At 34.1% G+C, this 23,525-nt stretch overlaps 2 protein-coding genes and 1 non-coding gene across 4 annotated transcripts; 1 reads left to right on the top strand and 2 right to left on the bottom strand.

The window, feature by feature from the left end:
- Positions 1–490: 490 nt before the first annotated feature.
- On the top strand, positions 491–6,043 carry LOC120070647 (coiled-coil protein). Of its 2 annotated transcripts, XM_039022477.2 has the most exons (7): positions 491–962; positions 1,145–1,233; positions 1,445–1,513; positions 3,905–4,150; positions 4,563–4,724; positions 5,344–5,433; positions 5,522–6,043. In XM_039022477.2, the coding sequence occupies exons 1-7, from the start codon at positions 682–684 to the stop codon at positions 5,722–5,724; spliced, it is 1,140 nt and encodes a 379-aa protein (XP_038878405.2). In that variant the 5' UTR covers positions 491–681; the 3' UTR covers positions 5,725–6,043. The 2 variants fall into 2 exon arrangements, with proteins under 2 accessions (XP_038878405.2, XP_038878406.2); XM_039022478.2 differs by lacking the exon at positions 1,445–1,513.
- An 807-nt stretch (positions 6,044–6,850) lies between these two features.
- Positions 6,851–11,734, bottom strand: LOC120070693 (RNA cyclase family protein). The gene is made up of 6 exons (XM_039022538.2): positions 11,323–11,734; positions 11,062–11,211; positions 10,401–10,579; positions 9,552–9,727; positions 9,243–9,456; positions 6,851–7,377 (listed from the first exon to the last, which is right to left on the bottom strand). Exons 1-6 carry the CDS (start codon positions 11,525–11,527, stop codon positions 7,168–7,170), a joined length of 1,134 nt encoding a protein of 377 aa, XP_038878466.1. The 5' UTR covers positions 11,528–11,734; the 3' UTR covers positions 6,851–7,167.
- Positions 8,694–8,833, bottom strand: LOC120072401 (small nucleolar RNA snoR2/U65). The gene has a single exon (XR_005480461.1). It is a non-coding gene; the product is annotated as a small nucleolar RNA snoR2/U65 (small nucleolar RNA).
- Positions 11,735–23,525: the final 11,791 nt, after the last annotated feature.

Raw genomic sequence — 23,525 nt, 5'->3', positions numbered from 1 at the left:
TTTTGCAATGTTATTTGCTAATGTATCCCTGAGAAAATCCAAAAATTTTAAAATTTTGGAATGTTATTGGTTCAATAAAGAGATAAAAAAAATCTAAAATTTTGGAATTGTAATTGTTCGATAATGGTACCCATAAAAATTCCAAAGAAATAAAAAAATTTGCGATGTTATTTGTTAACGTATCGATTAAAAATTAGAAAAAAAAACCTAAACTTTTGTTGGAAAATGGTTAAGTAAACAACATCAATAGTAATCAAATTAGGTTTGCAAACTAGTTAAGTAAACGTGTTCAAAACCAATCTAATTACCTTTAGGATTGAGGTTGGAAAATAAATCAAAATATTTATAAATATAACAAAATTTTACTGTGATTGCGATTATATATGTCTATTATGATAGTGATAGACGAATGGTAGCCTATTACTATTTATCGCGACGTATCACATAGTGATAGTTTACAATTATTTATAAATATTTTTAACAATTTCGTTATTTTAAAATAATTTCTTTTTCATTGAGTTTAAATAAACTCGGTGTATTTAGGAAATCTATTTAAACAAAGGGAGAAACAGAGCTCATTCATGGCGTACGAGCGAGAGATATTAAAGAACTTTCTGCACTATTTCCACTAAGAATCTCTACATCTCATCTTCTTCCATTGTTTGAGAATTAACCGGAGTTATGGACAATGAAGAAGAACGGCAACGCCGGCGATCTAACTGGAGCGAGACTGTGGAGGACCTCGTCACTGCCGGAGACACTGATGCTGCAATTTCTCTTCTTGAATCGGTGGTTTCCGACCTCCAAACTTCAGACAACTGTAATCCAGATCCTCAATTGGCTGCCGCTCTCACCGACTTGTCCGGTCTCTACTCTTCTAAAGGTCTCTCTCTCAAAGCCGACGACATTGCGGCTAAAGCTTTGGTTCTTAAACAACAAGCCCAAGTTTCTTGTCCTACTGGGTAAACTTTTTGTTCGAAATGTTAGGATTCAAGATATCCTAGTTCCAATTCTTGAAGTTAATCGGAATGTTAGTTATTAGTTTTCTTGATTAGAGGGATATCCTCATATGGATTCGCAGTTATCGATATCTTGGTTGGTTCGACTTCGATTTTTACTTCTTTATTTCCATTTCATCTTTCAGGCACGCGAAGATGAAAGAGGATCGAACTTCACCCACAACTATTTCACTGTCTTCTTGTTATTCTGTCGATGAAGCTTCCGTTGGAACTGGTGAATTTTTCGTCTTTTTCATATTTTCAATGGAGATGAAGTTGTAGTTCACTGGATAAACTTGGTTTGTTATCTCTAAACAACTATTTTGGTCACAAAAATTAAAAATATTAGTGAGATTAGTTCGATCATACCAAGAAACCCCAGGCAGTGCTTATAGAAAACTGGTTTGGTTATATATAATAGTAATGAGATGTAATATCTTTTGAAGGTAATTTGGATCATACGAGGGATAATCCAGACAATGCTGTACTCTGTGATGGGTCTTTGGATGATGATGGTACATTTACGTTGCCTTCAACTTATATTTACCCTTACACGGTCTCTTTGCCTTCCTGTGTTGATTCTATTGAGTAGGCTGTAGCTCTACAATTATATGTTGATATACATGAAAATTATAAATGTCAAGGTTTTTAGGTTTCTGAATGCAGTCACCTAAAAGACCTTGTTTTTTAAGAATAGACATCCTTACCTCACTTATATCGCCCAAACCTAAGACATTTCTAGAAGAAGTAGTGTTTATGATTGGATCTATTGGTTATAAAATGATTGTAACACCCAAAGGATACACTGTCTTGAAAAAGAATAAAGATTATTTATATCAATTCCTTTGAAAAGAGAGTACTTTTGGCTTCACCTAAAATTTATCTTCACTTTTTTTATAGATAAATTTTATTGTGATCAATAACCTTGGGAGTTTAAATGTATCAGAAGGTATTTCTTTCTCAATTTTAACACACTGTTGAACAAAATCCTAACAAAAATTTATAATGCATTTTAATTTGAATATTTCAAATGCGATCTACCATGCAAGATATATCGTTTTCTCATCAATAGTACATCAAAGACTAATAAATAATTAGATCAATGTCTAGTGGCTAATCTATAAGTGGATCGAGTTGAAGCAAGAATCCAGTTATGATTTGACAGTCTTGAGAATATAGTAAGGATGATTTCAACATAATTAGAATTATCTTTTGTTGCCAACTTGCCATGAAAGCCGTATCAGTAGAACTTGTAGATTCATGTTTCCTCAATATTATACTCTCTTTAGAACTCTTACCTAAGGGAGTTACTATATTTTCCTGTGTTAAAAAAGTACACCTACCATATGGTATGGTAGGTGTACTTATTCTATTTCTAAATGTTGGACTTTCTAGGAATTGGAAGTCTAAGGTTACTATTAATCTGGGAAGATGGTCACAGGATTGGGTTTTTGGACGACAAACATATTGTGCCATTATGGCAAGCCTCTTGTGTTTCTTTTTAGTCCTTATTCTACCTCAAATGCTGGTGTCAAAACAATCAGACCTGGAACTTTTTATAAAAACAAGATAGCAGAGGCCTCTTTTAGAGAGAGTTTAAATGCAGAAAGCCAATGCCCACCTGCCCACTCACCACGACCACCAGCACATTAGGGGTTTACAAAACAGTTGGAGCTAATCACAGGGGAAGAACGGTAAAAATAGGATTTAGAAAAGGTGTACCAAGTCAAGAATAAAGAAAACTTTCCAAATTATAAACTCATGCTCTACCTCTATCATTGTAAATGTAATAGTTTCCCCTAACGAGCAAATTAGGAAATTATCTTTTCTGTTTAATTTGTAATATTTGAGAGCTAAAGTTTATGGGATTTGACTAGATTAGATTAGTTTTATCCTATTTTGTTAGTTTTTCTTTCTTCTATTGATCTTGACGTATCATAAGTTGTAAAATAAGGAAGAAATATAAGAAATCTTCAATACTCAAGCCACACTCACTTTCCTTTGACTTCCAAATGTTGGCTACAATTATGCAAAAGCACTTGCTGCATGCTGGATTTTGACTAATCATGCCCTGAAAATCTAGAAAAGATTCTGACTGGGAATAGAACAAAAGGAATAGACAAGTTACTACTATGCTTCAATGCAAGCAAAAAAGTCATAGGGAATTTCTCCTCTCACTTATGTTAGTTTACAAGTCAGGTGCGGAAAGCATCAATCAGCTTTCAACTGCAGATTTGCACCATTGCTGGCACTTTCATTTTGCAAAATTTGGACTATCTAGGTACAGTACCTGGATTTTATGGGTTTTGATGGGTGGAGGGGTGACTGATTGATAAAGTTAGTCCTTTGGAGGAATTCTCCCAACGACACCTCATAGAAATTTCTGATGGAAAGGAATTACAGAACCTCTAAGGAAAAGTTTAAAACTACAGAGACCATTTTGGATGATTTTCTGTAGACGGTCTCGTTGAATTCATTACTTGAATGCTTCTTGTATAGTTCCAATTTTAAGGTTAATTTGATCGCATATCCCTGATATTTTATTGATTAATTAAATTCAATGTTTAAAAAACCTAAATGACGGACAAAGTTCTTAAAGGACTGCAGATCATGTGGTTGAATTTTGATAGTATGCTGTGGTTCGAACAATAATGAAGGAACAAGAAAAAGTTGGGTAGAATAGTTTAAAGGATAATTGCATTAGGTAGCACTTTATATACTATTTAGGAAAGGAAGTTGTGTCATACATATCACTAAAACCCTGTACCAATTTTATTTTGTTGTATAGCCAACCGATGTTTATCCTGCAATGATTCTTTTTTTTAATGCTTGTGGTAGAAAATAGTTGCAACTTAATTACAACAATTATAGTGTTATTTAAAAAAAGTGGTGGTTAAAATTTTCAGATTGGGAAGCTATTGCAGATCGCGCACCAAATGAGTTGCTCCCCTTGCAAAGTGAACCTGACAAACCAGAACTTTCAGTTAAAGAAACAAAAGACCAAACCCCTAGACGACGTGGGAGGGGAACATTTTCATATATTAAACATGAATTATACAGTGATAAGCTATCCGATTCTTCAACTACCAATGATACAAATGATGAAGATGCTTCTCATATGTTGGAGGTGGAGCATAGGGAGCTAAAAAGTGGTAAGACTGACACATAATTTACAAATATGATAGAAGGAAATTCTTTGTTGATTGTTTGCTAGATCACTGGTGAAATTCAAATTATGTAGTCGTATGGTTAGACCTTCAGGTTATGGAAGAATAGAGGAACAACATATTTACCTACAATGGATAAATACTTTCTTAGGCCCTGAAGTTTCACCAATATTTTCCATTGGTCTTTTAAGTTTCAGAACCGTATTGGAACGATTCAAATTGACCATTAGTTTTTTGGATTATTTGATCAAGTTTGAACATTGATATAATAATACTGCCATTGTTTTGGGCTTCTAAACGGTTAAAAAGATTTACTGATGTTTTGCACGTGAAGTCATGATTTTCACCCAAGAGCTAAGCCTTTTTTTAAAGTGAAATTTTTATTGTGTGAATCCAGCACAATATGGTACTCAACATGTTCTTGTTCTGGCGGACTTTCCACTGAGTACCAAAACAACAGATCTTGAAAGACTACTTGGGAATTTCATGAATTCTGGAGTTGTCATTCGCTGGGTCAATGATACAGTCGCACTTGCAGTATTTCAGACACCATCAGCTGGTAATTCTCGTAAAACTAATTTTCATTTTTGGGAAATCTTGTAGTACTGTTTTGTCATTAGGTATTGGACTTATCTCATTTTCTCAAACCTTATGTTATTTGTAAACTTCTATTTTCTATCTCGTTTTATGTCCTGTAGTTGACGATTCAAGAAGTGGCTAAGGCAGTAGATATTTGGTCATGTGTACGCCTTTTGTTATGTTGGTTACTAGTATCTTATTTCCTGTATATTATTTTCTTATTTGGCCTATGGTCAGTTCGGATAAACTTCTGAAAAAAGAGTGCTTTTAAGTGAAACAGTTGGAACATTTTTGGAAGAGCCAATAATAAAGTGCATCTTCTTGAAACACTTGAAGTGCTTTTAAAATTCTTAAATCACTTTTTACTCATACAAAAGTTGTCCTAAATTCACACTTCGTCGTAGTCTTAGTAGTCACTTGGTTTCTTTTGTGGAGATCACTAAACTTCCTGCATGTGATGTCTCCCATCAAATGCCAGAATCTTCATATTTATATCAAATAATTATGTACCATTATGTCTCAATTGCTGATATCGATGAAATAGTTTCATGCATTAAAATTTAAGTTTTTTAAATAACTACCTCAGTTTTCTAATGCAGCACTTGAAGTTCTCAATCATGTTAGATGTCCTTTCACTTTACGTCAACTTGAGGAAAATGATAATCTTTTGAGCTCGATTCCACCAAGAGGTATGAGCTTCTTCTTCAGTGTGCTAGTAATTATTATGAACAAGAGCATTCTTTTGTCTCCTTATTTACATCATTTCATTAATGTCAGATCTGGAGCCTCCGAAACAGAGGCCAAAGACATCGGCTAGAACTGCCCAGCGGCTGATTGCTCAAGGAATGGGATTGAAGTTGCCGCTTTCCACTTCCTTCGGGTCAAAAGAACTCAGGAAACAGGAAGAAGACCGGAGGAACCGCATTGTCTCGAGGCAAAAATTGAGAGATGAAGCTTGGGGAGATGATGATCCAAGTTAGTCTCTTTCACTTATATTCTTGAACAGATGGATATTGGTTCCCCCCTATTTGTCTGAAGCATCAAGACAAACCAACGACAGCCATTGTTAAAATGATCGACCTTCGTTTTCTTTCTTTGTTTGCTCCCAATGCTTTACTCCACTTTTACTACCCATCCATTGTGTGAGTTAGATTTAGAGAAACATCAAAAACCTCATTCTTGTGGCTGCACTATTCTGTTTTTGGATTCATTGATCTGTTGTACAACTTGATTACTTGACATTGTACAGTTTGCTCGTCAAAAAGAAAGAAGAAAAAAGAAGTTGCTGAGGTTGCCAAACTTCTAGTTTTTAAAACAATTATGTTACGTAGTATGGAAAAGTGGGTGTTTTTTTTTTCTTTCCTTGTTGGCCATTTTTAGAATAGAGTTAATACTCCCATGGAAGGAGTTGCATCCAAAGCCAGAAACTAGGAATAGGAGTTATTTGTAAGTGTAGGTATATTCTTTCTATTCTCGTTTTGATCCGTTATTCTTTTCTTTGGTTCACAAATCCTTGGTAATTAAGATTAAATAATGCAATCTAGAAATAGATATTAGAAAGTTGAAACTTAATTTCATATTTCAAAGTTCTTAAATCCCATTTGATAGATATTTAATTATTATTTTTGTTTTTTAAAATTGGACCTTTGAACACTATTTTCACATCCAAATTTCTTTATTTTTTTTATCTATTTTTCACCAATGATTTAAAAACCAACCCAAATTTTGATAACTAAAATATGTAACTCTTAAAAATTTGTTTTTATCTTTTAAATTTAACTAAGAAGTTAATCATTGTACTTAAAAAAGATGCAAATCATTATAAAAAATGTAAATGAAATAGACTTCATTTTTAAAAACAAAAATCAAATGATTACCTAATAGGAGTTCAAAAATTTGTTTTTATTTTTAAAATTTAATTAAAAATTAACTCTTCCACCTAAGAAAATGTAATCAAAACCATAATAAAAAGTTGAGGAAAAACAAACTTAATTTTAAAAAAACAAAAAACAAAACAAAAACAAAAACAAAAACAAAATTGTTATCAAATCAACCTTAATATGCATAAAAAACTAATTATTGCCTTGTCAAACTCATCTGGGCATGTAGACTAACCCTAAACTGTTACTCATTTGAGTGTATAACCCCCCAATAATTTCAATTATACTTATACAAATCACTGTATGAATTGGGTTCGAACTTTGCCAACTTCTCATCCGGACTCCTGATGTATACGTATATTATATAAAGGAGTAAAGTTCGCTCTATAAACTCCTACCTCTATCTTTAGGATGTTTGGATTTTTCAAAATTTCATGCAAATCAGAAATACTAAACTTGGACCGAGACAACTTTTCAAATAACAATTAGGGTGGAATACGGCTAGGAACAACAAATCTAAATGAAATCTTTTGGGCGATTAGATTAGACGTGCTTCATCGAGAAGTTCTTTAAGTCGTAACCAACACATTTCAGTAAGATGGTATGGTTGGAATGATCTGGTTCAATATGAAACGTTACTTTCAAGAACTCTTCTATGTTTCTGAGAGTTGCTATCCCATATGGAGTGATCTCCCCAACCCGGACCTTCGAGACGTCCTTTGGACATAATGCACAAAGAAGGAACAATAATCCCTGCACAAACCAAACATGAATGTGTACACTCAATTAAGTGAGCAGATTTTAAGAATGGCAAAGCAAACAAGATTGCAAAGTAAAACTTTTAGTAGCCAAGTACTTTAAGAATCAGATATGCTTTCATGGTCTTAATCGTTTAGTTCTTGTGAAAGACTAACAAACTTTTTCGAACTAATGCAATATATACATAGGTAGGTAGCCAGTAAATATATATATACACACATATATATATATATTCAACTAAAACCAGTTCGAGAACGAAGAAAACAAACTTACATAATATGGGGTGTGGAGTCCACTTATTGCATTAGGTTAAGAAACACCTTTAGGGCCATTTGGCCCACCAACTTATTAAGAAAACACTATTGAAAGTAACATTTAATTCTTGCGAAAGACTAAATACGATCCAATATTATTGAACTTGCACATTTATCGAGTAACTCCATTTTCCTTTTTTTTTTATATTTTTTACGTTTACCAAGAAACTCCAGTTTCTCCATATGCCCCTCAATTTCTACTTTTCACATTTACAAAGTAACTCCATTTTACTTTCTTAATCTTCTTTTTACAATTATCGAAGAATTCAATCTTACAACTCTACATCTCAAACACAAACCTAACTAACCCCAGACATATTAACTCAACTCAATGGACCAAACGCCCCCTTTTAAGTCCAAGTTTCATAATGGTAATGTTTTAGTTCCTAAACTTCAATTTGGAATGGTTTAATTCCTATATTTTCAATTTTGTGATAATGTAATCTCTCTGTTTACAAATTGACAACAATTTAGTCCCTACCGTTGTAAATTTCATCAAAATTATGTGTACTACATAACAATTTAGTTTTATAGTTAATAAACAAATTCAACCCCTGATCAATTTACCAATCTATATGGTAAAAAATTTCATTGAATCTTATTAATATTTGACACGATAGAGACTAAATCATTGCAAATTGTAAGTAAAATACTAAATTGATAAAAAAAAAAATTAAAAGTACAGGAACTTAATCGTTATAAACTTAATTTGAAGGACTAAACTATTTCTTCCATGAAAGTTCAGGGATCAAAAGTGTTTTTTTTTTGTTATCCACTACACTATGTTCGTTGGCCACTAATCCCTAGAGAGGTTCTGCCCATCCTAAGGCCAGCTCCATGAAAACTACGAGAGATCAATGTTTTATTCAGCCTGGTTGCATGGTTCATCTAGAATTAGAAAAAACCCAAAAGACTTCGGAGGTGTAGGGACAAATTTTAAGTCCCACATTTTACGTGTATGTTCATTACCCTCAAATTTATTTAAAAGAGAAAAAAATATGTAATCACACAAAATAGCTCTGTAAATCTATAGAAAAAAGATGAACATGTTTCTATCAAGATGTGAAATTTTTTTTGGTTCAATCATAGCAGCACAAGTCACCATCAATGAGCTATCGACGATGTGACATTGAACCAAAAAAAGTTGCATGCACTGGGGTTTGAACCCGTGCATAGGAAGATGGAAGACATACAGCTTGACACTGACTACCCAAGAAATTTCAATATAGTGAATACAAACGTTCATTAGCTATCAATTTAAGCATCTATGATAGTAAATACTAGTTTCAGTTTCTTTCACCTATTCCCTTTGGGCTCTCACTCATATTACAGGATAGGTACTTTGAAACTAACAGTGAAGAGGTTCCGTGATAATCATACGGGTAAATAAAGTCAATAAAAAACTGCTTGATAACAAGGACTTCAATTCACAAGGAAATTCAAACGTTTAGTATGAAAAGTAAGTAAAGAAACTCAAATGACAAAGAAAATGAATTGAAATCGAGGTGAATCAGAACAAGAATTTGTTTGTTGGAGAATGCTAACCTGGTGTGTGGAGTCAACTACGCCACCATTTTTTATGTCATTGAGCAAAGCAAAAGCCATATCTTCACCAACGTCTTCAGGATTTGGAAGCTCTTGCTTCTCTTCTTCGAACTCGGTTGTTTCTTCAGCATATCCATATGAAACTGCAGTATCAACAGATATTAAACAATCCGTCGTAGTTTCCGCAACCAGTGAAATGCCAAACCCAGGTGAACTGCCATTGAAAACCATATTCTTTTAAGACATAAACATGAGGCAATTGAGGACTGAACTTCAAAGAAATGAATTCAAAGCAGAAAGAAAGCATACTTTCCAGCTCGAGGTCCCTTTCTATGATCAGTACCTATATGCACATCTGGAAGCAGGCGATTAAATACTCCACGAGCTGCAGTTATCATGGCATGCTCAAACTGAGAAGACACCCTAGTTGAAAATGAAACACCTCTAATTCTTTTGACCAATCCTTCATCAGTCCAAGATACTGCCTGCCAATCACATTAACAATCTTTTTTCTGTGAGAAACAGAAGGAAAAAAAATAAAATAAAGCATCAAAAGGGACAGGCTTAAAACCCTTCAGGATGAAGGATCCCCGAGACAACAATAAATGAGACACAATTATACAGAAGGCCTCCAGTTTAAAAGAGTGAATATTACAAAATGATTCGAGTACAACACTCCAATTCGAGGTACAACATCAATAACCTGGATCAATTGCAACTATAATTTCCTCCAATAAGTTTTAAATGTCATGTGGAAGTTGTGGGATTCATTTGAACTTCAATCTGCAACCTTATCTAATCTAAACTAACCTAGTTAAATCGACTTAACCCTAACTAAGCTGACCCAACTGTGTGTGATACTTAAGTTTATATTACTTTTAAGTTGTTTGCGTCTTTAGTTTTTAATAGTTTGAACGGCATCTATTCTAATCGTTGTCCTTGAATTCTAAACGAAATATAAGAATTGTTCCTGGAAAATATAAAGGATTTTACCTATATTGATGCACAGAAAAAAAAAAGTAATTTACAAAATTATATTATTCTATGGAAAAAAAGTCCAAATATTTAAGCTCATTATTGCATAAACAGAGAAAATGAACATTTGAAAGAGCCACGAATGAAATGAAATCAAAGGATACATAAGATGTTCTAACTCACAGAGAAACTTTTAACACTTGAGATGGTCAAAATCACTTCTCCACCGCCATGAGGTGGTACCCCACGACTTTCAATTTTCAAATTTACATCATCTGGATTAACTCCAAAACGCTTTAACATGGGCAAGGTAGTAGATTGGAAAGTATCAACGGATGGATCCTTTGAATCATTTGTAATACCTAAAGAAATAGAATATTAATCAATTAAAGTGCAAAAATACCATTATACCAAAAAAAAAAAAAAAAGGAGTTCGAAACCGAACTCTCATTGAGAATTATGAAGGCATAAACAAGTACAATACAAAAAACAAACCATTCCTCACACCCAAATACGAAGGAGTTCAACTAAAAATACAATTATATGTATTGCTATCTGGTGTATTCTATGAGAAATAAGAGGTTGAAAATAAGATGTAATATTCAAAGAGCTACACAAACTAAAAACTCCCAAACTTAGTTTGATTGGGAACTACTACTAATGTGTACTACTCCAAAGTTCAATTAAAAGCTTGTTTAAGTGGTATAAGATCATGAACACGCTACAATAATCAAATTTCGTATATAATCCAAAATTCCAAATCATTGGCTAAATATTAAGACAGCAAAACTAACTCAAGACAGTGAGCAGGAAAAAAAAAAAAAAAAAGAAAAGCTAGACTAACCTTTCAGCTTAATGGAGAGGGGCTTCCTACCAAACAAAGCAAGAAGAATCAATGGCTCAAGGAAATAGCCAATGGAGCGACTAAGACCACAATCATGCACCAAATTTCTCCCACCCATCACAATCCCAGGCTTGTACTTCAAGCTTGTGCCTGAAGGAAAAAAGAACATACATCAACAAACCAATAAAAGAACAGAAACTAAGAGGACAGAGAATGAAAAATTGAAGAACAATGGAAACTGGAATAATGATTAAGGAGTACCGGTCTCATTGATGTCGATGAAACAGTCATCGCAGACCTTCTCCAACAAGTCGAGAAAGGATTTCTCGTAAGGTCGAAGGCCTGGAGAGATCGTATTGGGTCGAATATCATAGATTCGAACTGGAGTGCGGCTCAGTGTTGCCAATACCAATCTTTGTCTTAGAATTTGGCTTCCCTTTAATTCTTTGTACTTTGTCTTCACCATTATTCCTTCTTCTCTACGTCGATTCGTCGGTTTTTTATTGAAAAACAGATGAAAAATATAACTTACAGAGCAGTTGCCACGGCGACGCTGCGGCGGTGGCGGGCGGCAGAGAGCGATAAAAGAGAAGAAAAAACCTAGCAATGTATATATATTCTTCTTTCTTTCTTTTGTTTTTTAAGAACGAATTGGATGATATATGGATTAACTATTTAAATATGGTTTTGAGCTATTTTTAAATAAAAAAAATGAACCAAAATAGACTGTGATGGATGACAATAGATTATTTTGTGTCTATAGACAAAGATAAATATAGTATCATGAGAGATACATATAATAGTTTATCACGGGCTATCGAATATAGATTGTGATATTTTATTTTCGGTTTTTTTAATGGGTAGGAATCTTGGCCATTTTAAATTATTTAAAAAATGCTAAATTACACAAAATATCCCTAAATTTGGTACTTTATGTCAAAAAGAACTTTAAACTTTCAAAAGTTTTAAAAACAACCTTAAAACTTTAAAAAAGAATTTTTAAAATACTCTTGTATTTAGTTTTGGATGAAGATCATGAGTGTTTTGTTTTAAAAAAAATCCTTGAATTTTCAAAAAGTTTAAAAAATGTCGTTAGTGTCAGTATACGAACACAAATCGTAAATACTCGTTTAAAATATCTTTGGACTTTTAAAAGTTGTTTAATACTCTTAGCCTTACAAAAAATAATAAGAAAAATGCTCCTATTGTTAGTATAGTGATCCATTTATTTGATGTTCTATTGACTTTAAAAAGAATCAAGTTTAAAACAAATTATATAGATATTCTCTTTTTTCATATCGATTGTCCAATTCTTACACCAATTTTTTCACAACAAAATATAAACTATAATTTCAAGTTAAAAGCATAAAATCCCACAAAACTCCAAAAAAATAAAAATATCCCCTTAAAACTTATCAAAACTATAAATAGTCAAATACAAAAAGAACGTATTGGCTATAAACAAATACACAACTACCAACTTATAATCTTGTCAAAACATACAAGTCTTAAGGACCTCTTGGTGCTTCCATTATTATCTTTCTTTTTGTTATAATGAAGGGGACAATTATTTTAATGTGATAAACAAAAAGTTAAATAGTTCACAAGAATGAGAATAAAATGAGAGGAAAAAAAAGAGAAAAATAGAGAAGTGATAGTTCATAGATCAAAGTAGGGGAGAGAGAAAATGAAAGAGGTGATGAGGTGCAGATTAACGATAAAAACAATTTTTTTCACCTTTAATGCAACTTTTGAAAGTTTATATTTATGCAATGAGATATTAGTGGTTTCTGTCCATATATTAATAGAGGGTATTTTTAAACTTTTATTTAAGTTTAAAGGTATTCTTCAAACTTTTGAAAGCTCAAGAATATTTTTGAAACATAACACTAACGATTTTCATCCAAAACTAACGATAACATAATTTTTTAACTATTTTTTAAAGATCAAGGGTATTTTTTAAACTTTGAAAGTTCAATGGTATTTTTGGCACAAAGTACAAAGTTCAATGGCATTTTACATAATTTAGTCTTAAAAAAATTGCAGCAGTTTTTCTTTCTTTCTTTCTTTTTTTTTTTTTCACTCTCTCATTTTCTCTCTATTTGATTTTTGGTTGGGTCTCAACCTAACGAGCTAAACTATTAGCCACCATATTCTAAAATTTTTTAATATGCTTGAACTGAATTTCCTTTTACACTCTCATATCCAAAATATCACCTGCCATTAATTTAATTCAAGCTAAAATATTATCCTCCCATTAAACAATCAGGTCGATGACGAACAATCTATCTCCATAACTAGAGGCAATTGTTCAATAAATATCAAAGCTCGAACTCTATTTGCAATCATACTAACCTTCAAAAAACAACACAGCAAAGCCCCTACGTGAGCCTCCCACTAGCAATAATAAGTGTTAAGGTTGATGCCCTAAATCCCATGAGTCCTGTAGTTTGTAATTGAATCGTACAAACAATTTATTTATTTAATAAAATTTGAGGTATTTTATTTGACATTTAGTAGCATTAACTCATAAAATCAATAAACATCCAAGGTTATCTTTTGTAGCTTAAACATGTATACGAAGACTTACAAGTGGATCGTGTTTAAGTGATAACATGAACGGTCGGTAGTAGATGGATAAGGTCGAGTACCTTATCCTTGTGACACTACGAATACAGCATGATTTGTAGATATTACAATTGTTGTAAAGTTTTACAAATGATCTGATCTTGATCATTCATGTAGAGACATGTGAGTGGGGGTATTCTATACAAAAGGGTTTATATAAGACTGAACCACGAAATGAATAGTCTCATTATAAAACACTGTTAATAGTAGAGACTTACACTTACATTGCACCAGGATGACCATATGTGACATGACCTAAATCTTGAGTGAGTTGTAAACTACTGCCTATAAAGGCTGCTGTTTTGTAAATAAATGTGTTAATCTTGAAGTTACAAGACTGTGATAATGATTGTGTGCAACAATCTCAAGGGTCATGCGATTATCACAAGTTTTCTCGTTATTAAGCCAAGTATAACTTAACAATGTGTATTCTAGGATGATCTAAGATCGAACACAGGGATTTGATGTGATAGTATTGAAATATAGTAAATCATGCGATGATGTCAAAAGATGCGTTGCTTTGTGATGCGATAATTAAAATGTGTTAATAAAACGTTAAGTCTCGGAAAGCTAGATAAATGCAGGAGGTAAATGGATGAGGGATGCGGCAAACTAATGAACAAATTATATGAAGATGGACGAGCTAGGGGGAAGGCCGTTTATCAATCAATAAACCACACTGAAGATACTATTATGGTTCCTACTTCCAATTGGAGCACACCTCTCGGTGGTTACCTCAATGGTCACATTTCTATGATGTGAAAAAAGAAGTGTTGTGAAACACAAGGTTATTTCTATCTCTAAAAGTACTTCTTGCTTTGCTTAACAGGTTCTATCATCTTTCTCTTTTGAGATGTTAATCATCATATTCATCCTTGTTTTCGCAGGTGAGTATACCTTCCAGCATATGTTAAGCAAACACGATAGCATCTTAATATGTGGGTTAAATCGTGAGATTAACCTTCCCTCTTACCCAAAGGATTTAGTGACTCATGAGTGAAGAAATGAAAGATGGATGAACATGGATAAGAATAGAGATGAACATGGTGATAATATTAAGATAGTAAATAGTTCATATACAAATTAGCTAATGATGTTCTACAACATGATAATGCAGATAAAATGGAATGGTTGCGCAATCAGTGTCAACCTCTTGACACAAAAGATTGATAGTGAAATTTTGCTGGCTTGATGTGACGAGTGGAGTGGAGTGGTGAACTTCCTTCTCAGGTTGATTCTCTGGTGGCCTTCTATAAAAGGACTGGGAATTTTGGAATAGAAGGTTCCTTGCAAAGTTAGGCTTTTTCCTATCTTGTTCGCTCTTTCATTGTGAAGTGTTGAGGCTCTATTTATAGAGTTATGTACTTGTCTGCCTTAAAACTCCCTCTCCGATTAGTTGCTATCATTTGTCAAGGTAGGTGAGAATGTCAATATTGCATCATGATCAACGATCAGGACGTACGTTAAAATATTTGTTGTACGATTTCAGAAATCCCGAGGCATGCATTGTTTGAGTATTTCTTTTGAAGGATTGGCGTATGCGATGATTCCTATTTTCCTGCAAGACACAAACTGTGGCATACTTTGCCCATGAATGCGGTCAGTGGGTGTGTTTGAAGTATCTTACCGCAACTTTGGTTTTTTTTTTTTTTTTTTTTTTGTATAAACTTAACCATGACTAGCATATTTTCTTCCTTTTAATGTCGCATAGTCTAAAAAAGGAGCACAAATAACTTGTATGTAACACCTCAAATTTTTTTATTATTAATGTAATTTCAGTAATTTTTATTATTTGAGGGCATTTTTGGAATTTTGGACATTTAAGTGTAATTGCTAAAATTTAAATCATTTAAAAAGAAATTAATATGGAAAATTAATTCCGGAGTTTAGTGTTGGAAATCAAGGACAAGAATTGTTGTTTTAAAAATGAAAAGGAAGAGAATGGAAAAAAAAATATATAAAGGGGAGTAGGAAGTATTCCCTTTTCTTTTTTTCTTTCCTTTTTCTTTGTCATCTTTTTCTTTCCCCTTCCTTTCTTCTTCTTCCTCACGCCATCGAGACCCCAACCTCTTCTGTTTTCGTTTTCTCCAGCATCCTCACCGAAGCCTAACCTCCAGCCGCCGTCGACGCAACCTCGTGATCATGTCGCTCGCCGTCAGTCTATAGCTGATCGTGAGCCACCCATGCACTGAAGCCAAGCACCACCTGGATCGAACACCGAGCGACTTCCATGAGCCGTTAGTCGTCATCTGCTTCAGCACCACAGCCGGATCTTCAAGCCACGACAGATTTGGTAGTCGTGCCACTCTTCCGTCCAGCTGAGCCGCTCGTCCAGATCCTCTCCAGCCGCGCGTCCGCTGTCCTAATCACACCGTTGCCGGTTGCCATTTTCCCTACCGCGTCGGGTCCGCTTTCGTCTTTGTCGGAATCTTGGATTAAAGGTAAGTGTAAATGGTTTTAATTGGATTTCTTGAGGATTTTGAATAGTCACAAGATTCTGGCCTTGATTTGTTGGTACTCGTCGTATTTTGGATGTTAGGGAAAAATTTTAGGTTGTTGAAGTTGTTGTCTAGCCGATTAAAGGTGTAGTCGATGAATCTTGGTGAAGGGTAAGGCCTTAAACTCATGTGGGTTGTTAAACATTTTGTATGTTTATGAATTACTCGATTTAAGTTTGATTGAACCATGGGCTATACCCTAAAATAATTTTCCATGATGTTTGGGTGTTAGGTTTGGATCTTGAGGTTTCCTAGTGTCTTTGTTTTGGGTGAATTAAGTTTGATCCTATGGGTTTTCGATAAGTTGTTGAGAAACTTTTGGTTTAGGATTGGTGGTTTTGAAACTGTGCTTAGAGATTGAAATTTTGTAATTGCTTGTTTGTTACTTTGGTTTGATTCAAGGTTTCATTGGGCAAGGAAGAAGTTGAGCTTGCCAGTTTCTAGAGTTTGCAATTAGAGGTAAGTAATCTTACTACTGGAACTGCCCACGGGCAAGGCACTAGATATATGCTAGCATGATAGATGAATATTATGACAGAACGATAGCATGATATACGGATAGTATAGTAGAACCAATGTATGTTCTTGTATGAGGATCTTAAAGATTTATTTATGCACATAGATACTTACATGCTAGCATGAGATGATACTTGATTCCATGAGGTTGTATTTGATTTGAGGATATTGAGGCATTTATGTATGATGTAGAGCCATGATGTTGAGGTGTATATATATGTTATAGAACAATGTTGTGATACTTGTGATGTTGAGACTGTGATAGTGTCCTTATTGATTAGTTAGATGCCCACTAGATGTTGTATTTCCTTTGGGATTCACCAGAGATTATGTTTCCTTCGGGATTCCCCAGAGGTTGTGTTTCCTTCGGGATTCACCAAGGGTTGTGTTTCCTTCGGGATTCACCAAGGGTTGTGTTTCCTTCGGGATTCACCAAGGGTTGTGTTTCTTTCAGGATTCACTAAGGGTTGTGTTTCCTTTGGGATTCACCAGAGGTTGTTTTTCCTTTGGGATTCACCAGAGGTTGTGGGTCCTACGAGAATTACTAGAGGTAGTGGGCATACTTAACTACCGTAGGATAAAAATCAGTTTTTCATGTATGTATGTGTCTCATGAAGACTAGAGAAGTTTATATGTTCCACCAGAAGTAGGCATCTAGAGGACAAAAATACTTAGCCTGATCCTAGTAGTGGGGTTACTTACTGAGTATTTTATACTCATTCCTTCTTATGTCGTTGTTTCAGGTAAAGGTAGAGATGCACTGGCGATTGACAAGCAAAATTCGTGATCAAGCCATTGGGATCAGTTTTATGCTTCTGCTCATGATATTTAGATCTTTTTTTTTATGTTTTTCAACTTTCAGTTTTGATGTTTGAAACTTATTATTAAGATTTATTTTCAGGCTTATTTATTATCATTTATGATTTTTGGGTATCTTATCGTCTGTTTTTAATATTTGAATTTAATGAAGGTCTTTTGAATTTATCGTATTTATTTAGCATTTATTTCACTAAAAAAAGGGTGTCGTTTTAAGTTCCAAGCATGCATGTGTTTAGTAACGGCCTAACTTAAGTGCTAGGGGTTCAGGTCGTTACAGTTGATATCAAAGCCCATGTTTTGGATTCTGAACACTGACTTACTACGTAAGTCTAGGTAGTCCCTGTGGCTCAGTAACAGATTTCTGATGGTCACTCTTAGATTCTAAGAAAACTCATACCAGAATTAGCTTGATCAAAATTAATCCAATGAATTGATTTAAATATCAAATCTAAAGCAAGATTTGAAAGAAAGAGACAACACCAAAGGGTTGAATAAGCACAAACTTTTTACTATTGATAATCTGAGTTTTGAAGAACATTACAAGCCATTTTATAGGTCAAATGGTCGTGGATAGACCAAGAAACTCAAAAGTCATTCAAATACAATTAATTGCAAATTGTAAAAAATAACACCTAGAAACTTGAAACTTAATTGCATACCAAATTATAAGTCAAAATGCAAAACTAGGAATGTAGAAAGTCTTCAAATTGCCTTAAATATCTCCTCTATACGACGGAAAAGTAGATATGCACGTGTGACAATGTTTAACATCACATTTCCCCATGCAGTGCACACTTGACAGCATTTTCTTCACAAAATCTACAAACTTTTTTTTACCACCGTGTCATCTTCCAAACTATAGGACTTTTCCCGTGCCATCTTCATGTCATTCTCTTCTTGACTCATCGAACTAACATTATATAAAACTTTGGTCCCAAAATTATTTGTCGGTTCTTGTGAATTTGCTAGTTTTTGAAAATGTAGTGTGAATGCCTCTTGAATCTTCTTTGCCTTGCTTCTTGTAATTGGTCCTTTAGGTACATGCAATGGTTCAATGGTTGAATTCACATCATCCCCCCTTTCTTTAAAAGAATTTGTCCTCAAATCAAGGTCTTCATTCCCTACATCAAAAGGAGTCAAATCAACCACATTGAAAGTAGAACTTACGTTGTACCCACCTCAAAGATCCAATTTGTAGGCATTATCATTGATCCGCTCTATCACTTGAAATGGACCATCTCCTCTTGATTGAAGTTTAGACATCCTTTGATCTAGAAACTTTTCCTTTCATAGATGAACCTAAACCCAATCACCGGGTTTAAAAATTATTTTCTTTCTCTCTTGGTTCTTGCTATTGATAAGCTTTTGATTCTTCTTTTCAATCATTTCTTTGACTTCTTTATGCAAGTTTTTTTAATGTATTCTACTCTTGAAACAGTTGTATCACTAGTAAACATATTAGGGGGCAAGGGTGACAAATCTAACGGAGTTAATGGATTAAAGCCATACACAACCTCAAAAGGTGAACAATGAGTGGTGCTATGTACTGCTCTATTGTAAGCAAACTCTACAAAAGGTAGAGTATCCTCCCAAGACTTGAGATTTTTAGACATTAATGACCTAAGAAAAATTCCCAATGTTCTATTAACCACCTCAGTTTGCCCATTGGTTTGTGGGTGACAAGTTGTTGAAAACAAAAGCTTAGTTCCCAATTTACCCCACAAAACTTTCTAAAAATGACTTAAAAATTTTGCATCTCTATCACTAACAATGGTCTTAGAAATTCCATACAATCTAACCACTTCCCTAAAGAAAAGATTAGCTATGATAGTAGCATCATCTGTTTTATTACATGGGATGAAATGTGTCATTTTACTAAACCTATCAACTACCACAAAAATACTATCATGATGTCTCCTAGTCTTTGGTAGTTCTAAAACAAAATCCATGCTAATGTCAACCCAAGGTTCACTAGAAACATCCAAAGGTGTGCAAAGACCATGTGGTTGTGTCTTAGACTTAGCCTCCTTACATTTAAAATATTATTTGCACACTTTATTCACATCCTTTCTCATTTTCAACCAATAAAAATATTCGGCCAACATGTTATATGTTTTAAATTCCCCAAATGCCCCATTAATCCTCCCCCATGAGCTTCCTTCACAAGCAACTTTCAAATGGAACACTTAGGAATACAAAGTTTTCCTTTCCTAAAAAGCATTTCATCAAACACAATATAATCATGCATGTTTTTCCCTTCTAAACATTGAATATACACATCATGTAATTCAGATGTCTCTACTTTGCACAAATCAATCATGTGTTTAAAACCACGAATTTTTGCACTAAAGGAAGAAAACAATGCATACCTTCTTGATAATGCATCAACCACCACATTATCTTTACCTTTCTTGTAATGAATGACATATGGAAATGTCTCAATGAAATCTACCCATTTAGCATGCCTCTTGTTCAACTTTGTTTGGCTTTTGAGGTGCTTCAAGCTTTCATGATCCGTGTGGATGACAAACTCTTTTGGCTACAAGTAATGTTGCCAAACTTGCAAAGCCCTTACAAGTGCATGTAATTCCTTATCATATATGGGGTAGCTAAGTTATGCTCCATTTAGCTTCTCACTAAAGAACATGATTGGCCTCTTTTCTTGCATTAAAACAGCTCCAATTCCTATCTCACTTGCATCACATTCAATTTCAAAAGATTGGTCAAAGTTAGGTAAAGCAAGACAAGGTGCATTAGTCAATTTATCTTTCAATTCATTGAATGCATTTTCTTGCTTTTCTTTCCATTCAAATTTCACATTCTTTTTAATAAGTTCATTCAATGGTGAGGCTATGCTACTAAAATCCTCTATGAAGCACAGACACAGATACGGCTACACGATACAGATACGATCAGACACGACGATTCATCAATTTCTAAAAAACTAAGATAAGGATGCGTCATTATATATATAATGAGGATACTGATACGTTGAAGATACATTTTTTTTCTTTAAAAAAATATATGATATAGATAAATTTAGCAAACGAGTTAATAACAATAACACAAAATAGAATACAAACACTGAAATACAATATAAAAAAAGCAACATCTAAGATGTTGAAGTACAGTAGTTAATAAAATGCATTAGAAAAGTGACTCATATTACAAAGAAAAAGAAGAAGAAGAAGAAGAAGAAGAAGATTATAGAGAGAAGTATGAAAATAAACAAAGAACTTATTGTTGAAGATATCCAAATGGTTTACATTTTGGTGGACTTTGTGGGGACTCAAATGTGAAGATGGAGATTAGATGATTCTAGTCTAGGGTTTGGTCTGTTATTTATTTTTTTCTTTTAGTTGTGGACTTGAGTAGTGAACTTTTTAAATAAGTTGCCTAATTTTAGATTGGGAACGATTAGATGAGTTACTTATTTTTTTTTCTTTAAAAAAAATACACATAGAAATAGATACACCAAATCACATGTCAGATACGTATCTGGAAAGTATCTAAAAGTATAGATATGTCAAATCACGTGTCAGATACGTATCTGAGAAGTATCTTGAAGTATCGGTATCCGATACGTGTCTGATACTGATTCTTTGCCTCACATGAAGTATTTGTGCTTCATAGTAAATCCTTAATAAACCTTCTTATAAAAACTAGCCAAACCATGAAAAGATCTCACTTCGGTTGCATTGGTGGGTGTTGGCCACTCTCGAATAGCCTTGACTTTTCTTCATCAACTTTCACCCCATCCTTTCCAACAATAAATCCTAAGAAATTGTCTTGGTCTAAACAAAAACTATACTTTTTGAAATTGGCATAAAGCTTTTCTTCTCTAAGTTTAAGCAAAATTGTCTTAACATGCAACATATGTTCATTCAAGTTTTTATAGTAAACAAGAATATCATTAAAGTATACAACAACAAATTTTCCATGTATTCTCTCAAAACATGATTCATTAGCCTCATAAAAGTACTTGGTGCATTGGTAAGACCAAATGGCATAACAAGCCACCCATAAAGACCAAATTTTGTTTTAAAAGTCGTTTTCCACTCATCTCCAACATGCTTTCGAATTTGATGGTAACCACTTTTAAGATCAATTTTTGAAAACAAGTTTGCACCATGTAATTCATCTACATGTCATCCAATCTAGGAATAGGACGTCAATACTTTACCGTTATTTTTTAGATGGCTCGACAATCAACATGCATCCTCCATGTTCCATCTTTCTTGGGTACTAAAATGACTGGAACCGAACAAGGACTCATGCTTTCTCAAACATAACCTTTATCCATGAGTTCTTCTACTTGCCTTTGGATTTCCTTGGCCTCGATTGGATTGGTCCTGTAGGTTGCCATATTTGGAAGCATTGCCCCAGGTATGAAGTTAATTTTGTGCTCAATTCCTCTTAAATGAGGTAGACCCATAGGTGCATCTTCATGTGGAAACATGTCATTAAATTCCTGCAAAAGAGATTTAAATGCACTAGGCAAACCATCATTAGAGTTAGGTTCAGTTACTAAACACATTCCTTTGTACATAAGTACAAAGTTTGGTGCTTCGAATGAAAACATATTCCTCTCTTCCCCCTTTCTCATATCCAAACTCACACTCTTTCTTTTTTCCTCAAAATCACTCTTTTTCCTCTCTTGGTTTTCACTCACCTTTTGCCCCTCACTTTTCTCCTTTTTTTTTTTCACTCTTCTTCTTTAACTTACTTTCTTCTCTCCTCTCTTGATCCTCAAATTCTTTTCTTTTCTTTTCTAATTTCACTTGATCGCATTGTACTTCATATGGAGATAATGGAAGTAAAGTAAACTTCTTCCCATTCAAAGTAAATGTGTACTTGTTCAACAAACCATCATATATCACTTCTCTATCATATTGCCAAGGTCGGCCCGATAACATATCACCCACATGCATAGGTACTACATCGCAAAGAACCTCATCCTTATATCTTCCCAAAGTAAAAGATATAAGAACTTGGGAGTTTACCTTCAATTCTTCTTTGTTTGTTAACCATTGAAGTTTATATGGTTTTGGATGTGGACGAGTAGTGAGCTGCAGTCTTTTTACAAGAAAACTACTTACTACATTTGTGCAACTTCCACTATCAATCACAAAGCTACATGGGGTTCCTTCAATCAAGCACCTTGTGTGAAATAAGTTCTCCCTTTGATCTTCAACTTTCTCCTCCTTGATCTGCACATTAAGTACTCTTCTTGCAACTAAGGATATGGAGTTACCTTCTTCAATGTACTCATCATCAAAGGCTTCGGATTCTTCCTCAAGTTGGCCACCTTGTTCCTCACATTCATCTTCCGAATCAATAATTTCATTTCTTATGACCATGACTTTTTTTTATTGACACAATCCTTGCTCATGTGCCAAAATCCTTTGCACTTCCAACATTGAATGGAACTAGATTTCTCTCTTTCCTCCTTTGAAGCTTCATTCTTTTTAGTATAGGTGCTCTCGGCTTCTACTCTTTTAGGAGCCACAAACTTCCCTTTTGCTTTACCCCTATTCACAAAACCATCATTGTTCCAAACATTAGAATTTGAAATGGTGACAGCAGCAAGGTAGGGTGTTTTCTACCACTCGGTGCGAGGCCGAGAATTTAGGCATAGTGGTGACAGGTACGCTTCCCATTTTAGGGGCACCATGCTTTAGTTTTATTTGACTCTTTCTCTCCGCACTCATTTATATCCTCCATATTTGTAAAGCATGTCATGTTAGAGTCAGAACCTTTGCTCTTTGTACTGTCTATTTCCACTCTATCAGGAGAGATCATGTTAGCTACAAAAAAGATAAAGGCATGTCAGGTAGAGATAGCAAATCATGCATTAGATGTGACCTTGATAATTCTAGATATGCGTGACTTTGATGTAATACTGGGCATGGATTGGTTAGCTGTGAATCATGCCAGCATAGATTGCTCTCGTAAGGAGGTCATCTTTAACCCTCCCACAGGAGCCAGTTTTAAGTTTAATGG

Source organism: Benincasa hispida, chromosome 2, assembly GCF_027475165.1.
Source record: "Benincasa hispida cultivar pf3 chromosome 2, pf3_genome.v1.1, whole genome shotgun sequence".
NCBI classification, from domain to species: domain Eukaryota; kingdom Viridiplantae; phylum Streptophyta; class Magnoliopsida; order Cucurbitales; family Cucurbitaceae; genus Benincasa; species Benincasa hispida.
Note: the sequence above shows the minus strand (reverse complement) of the source record. Positions and strands in the feature narration are given on the sequence as shown.

Excerpts from the sequence above, each read along its gene's own strand:
- LOC120070647 (XM_039022477.2), top strand. The coding sequence starts at position 682 with ATGGACAATGAAGAAGAACGGCAACGCCGGCGATCTAACTGGAGCGAG. Across the intron at positions 4,151-4,562 it reads GCATAGGGAGCTAAAAAGTG|CACAATATGGTACTCAACAT; the intron begins GTAAGACTGACA and ends GTGTGAATCCAG. Across the intron at positions 5,434-5,521 it reads GAGCTCGATTCCACCAAGAG|ATCTGGAGCCTCCGAAACAG; the intron begins GTATGAGCTTCT and ends CATTAATGTCAG.
- LOC120070693 (XM_039022538.2), bottom strand. The coding sequence starts at position 11,527 with ATGGTGAAGACAAAGTACAAAGAATTAAAGGGAAGCCAAATTCTAAGA. Across the intron at positions 9,728-10,400 it reads CAAGTGTTAAAAGTTTCTCT|GCAGTATCTTGGACTGATGA; the intron begins GTGAGTTAGAAC and ends TGTGATTGGCAG. Across the intron at positions 9,457-9,551 it reads AAGGGACCTCGAGCTGGAAA|TTCACCTGGGTTTGGCATTT; the intron begins GTATGCTTTCTT and ends TTTCAATGGCAG.